This window comes from Strix aluco, chromosome 1 (assembly GCF_031877795.1).
Source record: "Strix aluco isolate bStrAlu1 chromosome 1, bStrAlu1.hap1, whole genome shotgun sequence".
Lineage (NCBI taxonomy): Eukaryota > Metazoa > Chordata > Aves > Strigiformes > Strigidae > Strix > Strix aluco.
The window spans coordinates 107473673-107483666 of NC_133931.1; the positions used below are offsets into that span (position 1 = coordinate 107473673).

Here is a 9994-nt window from a genome sequence, read left to right on the forward strand (position 1 = left end):
TTCCTTGATGAAATTGTTGAACTTGATTTTTGCATTATATGTCAGACTTCTTGAGAGATTCATGGCTATCTTGTTTCTTTTCTGAATAAATTCCTTGACTTAATGATATTTCAGACATGGAGTTTTTGGAAGTTCTGACAGAAGGTCTGGATAGAGTTCTTCTGGTCAGAGGCAGTGGACGTGAAGTGATCACCATTTATTCATAACCTGTTTGCACATTTTGCTTCCCCCCCCCGCCCCAATAAAAACCCCGTTATTTACCATAATTTGAGCAGCTTCGTTAAGAGTTCTAGTGCATTGAAAACTACTTGCAAGCTGAATCTTCTGATGATGTGTTCTGGTTTTTATATTAAAAATTTATATTTAAATTATATTTTAAGAAGATAGATCTATGTAGAAGATATTTCTGTAGTGAATTAATAAATGGTGGATGGGTTAGGATATTTATATGTAGCATATTCTGATGCCTCTTCAACTGTGGTGAAACACAAGCAAAGACATGGTAATGCAATGGGATTTTTAAACATATAGAAATGTAAGCAACTTTTAGATGCAGAACAAAGATTAAAGTCATCAAAGGGAAAGGTTTTAGGAGAAGTTGGCTTCCTCCCTTACCAAAATGCTGCAATGTTGCTTCTGTTGGAATTAGTCCTGGTTCAGGAAACTTCATTCAGAAATGTATACAACCACTCAAATTTGTATATTATGTGTATAAAGTGTTTCCCTGAAGTTCATGATATGCCACACTTATTTTAAATAACACTTCTCTATTTAAAATACCTAGTCAGGTAGCTGAAGCCTCCAGCTGATAGTAATAGTAAATTGACAAGTTGTGTGGGGTTTTTTTCATGAGCTACTAGCAGTTATAGTATATTGCACAATTATACCAGTGAAACCTAAGAGCATCCAACTCATAGTAAGGCTATGATGCAGTAACTCCACCTGGTTGCAAATCTAAATGTAACAATTGATAACCAACTTGCTGTGGTTTAATGAACTGCAGTCTCTTGTTTTCAAATATGTATATTTTGAAAATGTTGTATAATGTTGTATGTATGTGCTGCTGTTTAAAATAAAATCTGCTTTTCTGAACAGAACAAGCTCTTAAGTGTTTTTCATTTGAAATTGTTGAACAATTTAGTTTAGGCGCTCAGTAGAAGCTTTCTGCTTCTGTCAGAATTCATGCCCCATTTTGGACACTGTTTAGTTTTGTAAATGTTTAAGATCTAAAGTGTTTGTTGGGTATTGGAAGATTGTTCTCTAAAAAGAAAGGTTTTATTTAACCATACATAAACTATTCTTTTATGATACAGTCAACACTTCTGTTGCTCAGACTGGGACAGCAGTGATGCAGGGCCCAAATACCTGACTAGTCTCAAGGCCAGTGCTTTTATCACAGCTCTCTCGAGCAAAGCAAAACAAAGTTATAAACAGCAAAGCTGAAAGCAGCCATTACCTATCCCTGTAGTTTGATTCATAGCAACTGGGGGAACACAGAAAGATAATCAGATGACCCGGTGAACTTCAGATGGCTCTTAAACAGTGCTGGGGCACACCAAAAGGTGCTTGGAAAGCCATGCTGCACAGCAGAAGGCTCTTGTAGACCACTGGGTGTGGGTGTAGGTTTAGGCTTTGGGCTGGAATTTGGTTTATGTATAGGTATTCAGAAGTACCCTGGGGGCACACCAAGAGCACTCCAGGGGCCCTTAGGTGCAATGAAAGACACATGGAGGCCCTGTGGACTGACCAGAAGGCGTCTGAAGGTGCTAGATTTGCACAGCATATCAAGTGCATGAAAAGGCATTCTCAGACCACTGGGGAGAAATGTAGTCAATGCCCCTGGTGCACTCTAAATGGCTCTTGGCTTCTCCTGGGACACATTAAAACACACTTAGAGGCCCATGGTGCAGGGCCATCAGCAGGGATTCTTAGACAACTGTGGGTAGCTTATGGTAAGAGTAATGGTAAAGATTCAGTTTAGGGATAGGCTCTCAGAGGCACCTGGGACCCATCAAAGGCTCTCTAAGGGCCCCTAGGTGCAAGGCAAGACTGATGGAGACTCCTGTGGCCATACCAGAAGGCATTTGGCAGAGCCTGGTGTGCACAAAATGTCACTCAAAAGGCCGTGGTTCAACTCAGAAGCACTCTGAGACCAGTGGGGAGAACAGAAAGCCCCTGATATGCTTCTGGTGCACTTGAGACAGCTCCCAAATATGCCTGAAGCACACCAAAAGGTATTCTGAAGGTCATTATGCATAGCAGAACTTACTGGCACACCACTACGGCTGTTTTAGGATTAGAATTAGCATTAGGTTTGGGCAATGACTGTGTCTTATCTCCTTTGTAATTCCAGTGCTGTATGTGTAGTCAGGGGACCTCCAAATGTCTTTCACTGAAACCTGGGAGCCTCCACATACCTTTTGGTGTGTTCTGGGGACCTCCACAGAGTACATGTCAAGTCTCTGCTTGCTTTTAGTTGCTTTCCAATTGCCTTTTCCCTCACCAGGAAGATTCAGGAGAACCCCACGTGGGGCACCCCCATGGCTTTGTTACTGCCCCCACCACCCCTGCCCTGAGCTCTGTAGTTAGTTTTGATACTGTCCAGTTTTCCTGTGGTAGTATCTTTTGTGCCCCCCAAAAATAAGAGCTTAAGAGTTCAAACACTTCAAACTAAGATTGGGAAACTTTTTGATTTTTCTTCAGTGAATGTTAAAAACACATATAATTAATTAATTAACAGTCATTCTATTGATAAATTTTGATGTTGAAATGCCTTGAAGACTAGAGGCTTTAGGAGATAAGCTGGCCTGATTCTAAGAATGTAAAGATTTCCTTATTATTTTTCTTTTTAAAGAATTGAGTGAAAATGAAATGTCATGGTTTTCGCCCTGAAAAATCATCTTGAATGTGGTCAGTAGGCACTTACTAGTTTGGCATCTAAACCTCCAAATACATCAGTACCTGTCTCCTAGTCTGTCACTGCAAACACCTAGTAGTGTTTGCAACATCAAGAAGGGAAATGGGGGATTGCTGTCTTTCTGAGTTTTTTTGGTGGTGTTTGTTTTTTTGTTCCCCCTCTCCTGAATAATGGGTTGTGGAAGAAGTATAGTAGGAAGCACAGAGTAGCTTGAAAACTAAGGCAGGTGGGTAAGATGGAGGGTAGCAAGAGGGACCATGGTGAGGAAGAAAAAGCAAAGGGTTTTGACATGGCAGCAGCAGAGTTTGTAACTGTTTGGCAACAATTCTTTTTAATATTAATATACTTTAGGAATGGAAGCTGAAGCACTTTGACTGACCGGTGATTTTTATTGAATTAATGACAAAAATCCAGAAGGAAATGGATGTCTTTAATTTCATATCTTATGGGCAGAGGTATGCCAAGTTTTCAGAACATAGTTTCAGAGTTCCTTGAAGAGGAAATTCAATAGGTATTTTTTAAAATCCTCACAAGCCCATGCTATACATTTGATACACAAATGACACCTTTATAATAACACCAGCCTTATTTATTGATTCTCCTGAAATGCAATAAGCTAAACCAGACTCCCCATCCAAAAGTCAGGTGCTGGAGGAATACTGAGGGAATCTACAGTTGTACTGCTTAAAGCTAACCAAAAGTGAACGTTTATATTCAGAGTAGGCTATAACTTTATGAAGTTTTTTCCTTTTCCTGTTTGAGTAGTGGTTGACAACACCAACAGTTTAAGTTAATATCTCATTTCTGTGTTGATGTGAAAAATAAACATTCTGTACTTCAGAAGCACCATTCCCAGGTAAACACAAAAATACATTTCCAAAGTAGTTACACAGGTAATCTACACTTTTCTGTTATGTTTTGGGGAGGGGGAAGGAATTTTGCAACACTAATGTTTTCAGGTCCACATCTAAATCTACAATTCTGGGGACACCTAACTGGCCGATTTAGCTTCTCTCCTCTATCTATCTATTCAACACACAGTGCAAACTGTTAGTACCCGATGAAATGCTGTTCCTATGCATGGTCACAAAAATCAAAGGAACAGCAGCACACTGTTATTCACTTACATATCTGTTGATTTGGACTTCCTTCACCAACCATTTAAGATGCTATTCCATTCACCATCAAACGTCTCAGAGGAAGTGGCCAAGTGATATGAGTAGCAATAAAAGGGACCTCATTAGAAAGGGAAAATTACTGAAGAGAAGAAATTGCCTGCCAGCCTGACAACTAGGTCTGTGAACCAGAAGCATCCTTGGAAAGTGCAGCTGGAATCATTGAAACACAGCTGTGTACCTAGAAACCGGAGACAGCCTGAGATCACTAAGTGCAGCAATGAACTGTATTGGCAACGTTGTCTGAAAAGATGAAAAATAGTGCGGAAAAAGGGAAAAACATCCTGAGAAAGTAAGAATCAGAATAACTGCTGTTATAACTGCAAGAACAGGAAAACAGTCTGGAAAAATAAAAATTGGTCTGAAAGAACAGAAAACATTGTCATCTATTGGCTATTCCAGGTGAAAACCAGGAATCAGTAGCACCTGTTGGCTGCTCAATGTGGCGGAGTCCTATTCCCTTTCATGGCTCTGTGATATAAAAATTTCTTAATTTTTAACCAAAATGGAGCCTCTCTCTCTTGGAACTTTTCATGCTGCATGTACTTTTCCCTTTCCTAAACAGGTTGAACTCTCTTCGTGAACTTTCTATGAGATCTTGGACCCTCGCAGGGGATGCCTAGCTGACTCCAGACTACATGATGTGGATAATCTTTGAAGTGAGACTCTGTCTATTACCTGTAACTTCATTGGTCCTCCTCTGGGCCCACTTCAGGGTTGGTTTGGTTTGTCCTCCCACCTTTGGGATAGTTGGGTCCCTCTCTGGGATTGATTTGTCTTCCTCTCTGGGATGGTTTGGCCCTTTCTGGAATCTGTCTAATTCAGTTGATACAAGTAATTTATTTGCTGTTATATTGTTGATAAATTTGCTTCATTAATGATAAGTTTGTAGTAACCTGTAATAGTATATACCTACTTGGTTATTGCTGTAACATTGATTTTTGCTGTACTATTGATTGGTGCCATATTATTGATTGGTGCCCTATTGTTGATTGCTGATACTAATTTGTAATTGCTTTACATAATGTATATTCACTTTATTAATCAAAGGCGTACTTGCAAGCAATAATTTTTGTGGTAATATATTTGCTAGTTGTGATTTCTGTGGTATTTGTGGTAATCTGTAATAAAGTTAAGGAATTTAGAGGATGAAGCCTCCATGTCCTTGTGTATTAAGGAACCCTGTGAAGTTATGGTCACAGTCTCTGTACACCTCAGGCCAGGTAACCCTCATGACACCAAGTCTGACAAATTACAAAGCAGTTTTTCCTGCCTCTCTATACAACATATCATAAATACTTGTTGTATATGTATGCCGTACACACAATTTGTACTTTGGCAGATAGTTCAATATGTCTGTATGTTGGTAATCTAAATGTTACAAGTTGTGCTTCTAAACAAACAAGAAGTAGGTTGAGCAGTCTTGTCTATTTAAGTCTCCAATTTGCAGGGAAAGCACCTCTTCCAGCAAAGCCAAGGTAGCCAATTTAGTCTCATTTCTAGGGAGGCATAAAGAAGGAATCAACACAAAACCTGATCAAACATCACTACAAGGCAGGATTAAATCAATATTTGGATGCACTTGCAAAGTATAAGGTAACTTTATATGCTTAGATAGTTGTAGCATTAGTCCTTCTTCTCTAATAGCAGAATGCCAGTTCCAACGCACATGGTAAAAAGAAGAAGGAGCAGACCCAAACCATAATTGGCACTGCTGGGGCAGAAAAGATGCAGGAATTCTTCTGAGAGAGGGCACACATCCTTGTTGGAGTAAGCCAGGTGTGGTTAACCTCAGCTGGCAACTAAGTCTGTAAAATGCCCATAAAATGTTCACAAATGTCCACATAATGTCCATTGAGTTCATTTAGTCCATGACTTTGGGCTCCCTCTGTTATGGTGATCACTCGGGAGAGGAGAGGTGGTGTGTTGTGTGGAGTTACTGGGCACCAAACCCAGCTCAGGTTGGGTTGCTGCTGCTCTTGCACTGCTTCTTGTAAGACTTGTTCTCCACTGGTTCAGGTGGTTCCTGCTATAGTAATTCCTATAACATGCAACTCAAATCCCAGGTTGTAACAATTTAAAGGTATTTCCATTACAATCTCTACCCCTGGTCCCTTTGTACCAGACCATCAGGTGTAACACTGAAATGAACTCCTCCCCTTGCTCCTGCTCTGGCTTGGATTTATCCACAGACTGCTGTCCCTTAGGGTTGTGCCTGCTCCAAGTGGAGCCTTATCTATGAGCCTCAGTCTCTCCAGGGGTATACCTGCTGCGGCATAGACTTATCCACAGCCACACTTGCTTTGAGGTGCACCTGTTCCAGAGTGGCCTTCTCCATGGGCGACAATGCCTTCAGAGGTGTATGTGCTCCAGCATGGCCTTACCCACAGCCACAGTCCCTGCTTCAACATGCCTTACCCATGACTGCAGTCCCTCTAGGGGCGTACCTGCTCTGCCATGGACTTATCCATGATCACATGCTTTGAGGTGCTCCAGCAAGACTTCATGCACAGCCACAGATGCTCTGAGGTGTACCTGCTGCAGCATGGATTTACTCACAGCCACAGATGCTCTGAGGTGTACCTTCTCCAGTGTGGACTTACCCTTGGACCACAATCCCTGCAGAGGTATACCTGCTGCAGCACAGACATAACCACGGCCACAAACACTTAGAGATGTAACTGCTCTGGCATGGGCTTATCCATGGCCACAGACACTTTGTAGTGTCCTGCTCCCACGTAGACTCATCCACAGGTCACAGTCCCTTCAGCTTGAGTTCACACTGGAGTTCCAGCCTGTCCAGTTACAGCAGCACAGAAACAGCAGCAATGCCCTGGCCATCTGCCAGCCCAGGCGCATGGCCATTGCTGTTATCAAAATGTTCCCAGGCACAGCAGAGTCAGGTGATAAGCAGTACAGCACTGCAGCAAACAGCGAAAGCAAAAAGCAGCCACCAATGAGCAGCCACTAATGTCAAGCACAGAAGATTGTCAATTAATAGCTAAACAGCAATAACAGCTATAAATTTGATCCGACACGTTCCACTCAAACCTGTCATTATCTCAAACCCTTCAAGCCTCATGTTGGGCACCAAAAATGACTGTCTTGGTTTAACCCCAGCCAGCAGCTAAGCACCACACAGCCTCTCACTCACTCCCCGCCCTGGTGGGACTGGGGACAGAATTGGAAGAGTGAAAATGAGAAAAATCATAGATTGAGATAAAGACAGTTTAATAGGTAATGCAAAAGCCACATGTGCAAGCAAAGCAAAATAAGGAATTCATTCATGACTTCCCATAGGCAGGCAGGTGCTCAGCCATCTCCAGGAAAGCAGGGCTCCATCATGTGTAACGGTGACTTGGGAAGACAAAAGCCATCACTCTGAATGTGTTCCTCTTTCCCTCTTCTTCCCCCAGCTTTATATGCTGAGCACGACATCATAAGGTATGGGATATCCCTTTGGTCAGTTGGGATCAGCTGTCCCAGCTGTGTCCCCTCCCAACTTCTTGTGCACCCTCAGCCTCCTTGCTGGTGGGGTGGGTGAGAAGCCGAAAAGGCCTTGACTCTGTGGAAGCACTGCTCAGCAGTAATGAAAACATCTCTGTATTATCAGCACTGTTTTCAGCACAAATCCAAAACTGTTAAAGTTTATTTAATGGCAGAGTGCTGGGCATTAACCTGAGCAACTTTTTAAAATTTATTTTGGATCACCTAGAAGTTAACCAAGTCTCTAGTTTTACATCAGAGCAGTTTGGGCTCTGGGAGAGTTGACAGACGCTGTTATCAGCAGTCTAAAATCGGCTGACAATACGTAATGTTTGCTAATATTTTTCTCTTTGGTCTGTCTGCAGTATTACAGGTGAGAAACTGGGTAGAAAATTCTGTAGCCGAACAATACACACTCCTGGCAGAAGAGGGCAGTGTTTTATGCAGATGAACTAGTTAGCAACCCACCCTTGACCCTTTTCCACATTTTTGAAATTGGCATTGAATTCATTTTTCTGCGTGTGTTTTCGGCACCAGTCTTTTTTACATTGTTACCACTATCTTAGACTTTCTTTAAAACAGCTGAAAACAGCAAGGTACATTCTACCAACTGAGAAACTGATTCACCAAAAGGGAGCAGCTTGAGGCACTTACCTGCTGACATCACAAGCGTGGCTGTGAAGTGCTGTCCTGGTACACCTTTGTAAACTACACTTTGCAAGAGCTTCAACAGAGTCCTCACAGGCTGCTTTATATTGCTGGGGGAGGTGGGAGGAAAACTTCTGCTGTCATCCAGCCATTTGGTTTGCTGCCTCCTCAGTACGGAATTTTACTCCTCATCAGCACAATGTATTAGACAAACTCTCTAATTCCCCATGCAAAAGAAGGTATATTGTGCTTGCCTCTGCAGAAGAAAGAGAGGCACAGGGACAGGGAGGTTGTTATAGATCCCCACTGTTGGGAATGTGCTGAATAAGACTGGTGAATTCAGAAGGCCAAGGGCAAAACCAAAAATTGGTTTAGGGTGCCATAGGTGAGGATAGGTGCACAATCTTTGGGACATCCTGCTGGACTTGGGAAAGGACTTTCCTGTCTTTTCTGTAGGGCTACAAGCCTCACTGCCAAATCCAGAGGAAACTGTATAAGAAATCAACTAAGTTTAGACACCTATTGTTTTACTGAGTGTGCTGGGTTTGTGTGGTGGGGTTTTTGGTAGTGGGGGAGGGGGCTACAGTGGTGGCTCCTTGTGAGAAGCTTTTTGAAAGCTCCCCTGGCTTCAAGTTCGACCCACCTCTGGCCAGGGCTGAGCCCATTTGTGATGGTGACTGTGCCTCTGTGATAATGTATTTAAAAAGGGGAATCTGGGAGGAGGAGTGGGAGTTGTGAGGAGGAGTTACAAGAGGGACACCTATGCAAACACTGAGGTCAGTGGAAGGAAGGAAGAAGAAGGGGGGAGGTGCGCCGGTGCAGAGATCCCCCCCGTATCCCATGGTGAGATGGCAGGCTGCCCCCCTGCCACCCATGGAGGACCACAGTGGAGCAGATGCTGACCTGCAGCCTGTGGAGGACCCCACGATGGAGCACGTGGCTGCACTCAAAGGAGGCCAGAACTGTGAAGGGAAGAAGCCCTTGCTGTTGTAGTTTGGCACTGGGAGGATGGCAACACGCAAGAGTGACCCATTCCAGAGCAGTTGGTAAGGGCTGCAGCCCATGGGAAGAACTCATGCCAGATAAAACTCGTGGAGGACTGTCTCCTGTGAGAGGGGAGCCACGTGGAGCAGGGGAAGAAATGCAGAGGGAGTGCTTCCCCCTCGCCACCCCACCCCCCCGCCCCCCCCCCCCCCCGAGGATAAAAGAGTGGCAGACTGACCCAAAACCCCCTATTCCCCAACCCTGTGCCACTGGAGGAAGAAACTAGAGATATTGGGAAGAAAACTGAGCCTGGGAAGAGCAGAGGGATGGTGGGAGGTGTTTTTAAGATGTTGTAACCCTTCTCACTGTCCCACTCTGTCTGTTAAGTGTTGATTTTGTTAGTGTTTGAAGTAAAGTGATGTTCTTTATCTTCCTCTAACAAGTCTGTCTTTTGCCTGAGACCATAATGGCTGAGACATGCCTCCCCATCCTTATCTTGAGTCTTTTGCTTCATTTTTTCCTTTCCATTCCTGAGGGGGAAGGAGTGAGTGAATGGCTGAGTGGTGCTCAGTTCCCCTCTGGCCTCCAACCATGACAGTGATAAACGAAGTACTTTTGTGTAAAATAAGAAGCTATTAAGGGTCCTCCGCTCTTTTGAGAGCAAGTAGTGCTTATGTAATGTGTATGCAATAGATACAGCACAGTTTAAATACCTCAGCTGATCAGAGGCTATTCAAACAGATGTAAATTAAAGAAAACTCAATACTGATCAAAGAAGGCTCAG

General features: G+C 43.2%; 1 protein-coding gene across 2 annotated transcripts in view; it reads left to right on the plus strand.

Moving 5' to 3' along the window:
• LOC141925841 (solute carrier family 12 member 7-like) overlaps window positions 1-1100 on the plus strand; it is a 71513-nt gene extending 70413 nt beyond the window's left edge. For both annotated transcript variants that reach the window (XM_074830548.1, XM_074830535.1), the window contains one exon: window positions 115-1100. In XM_074830548.1, coding sequence (XP_074686649.1) covers window positions 115-206 — 92 coding nt within the window. In that variant the 3' untranslated portion in view covers window positions 207-1100. The remainder of the gene's footprint in view (window positions 1-114) is intronic.
• The last annotated feature ends 8894 nt before the right edge of the window (window positions 1101-9994 follow it).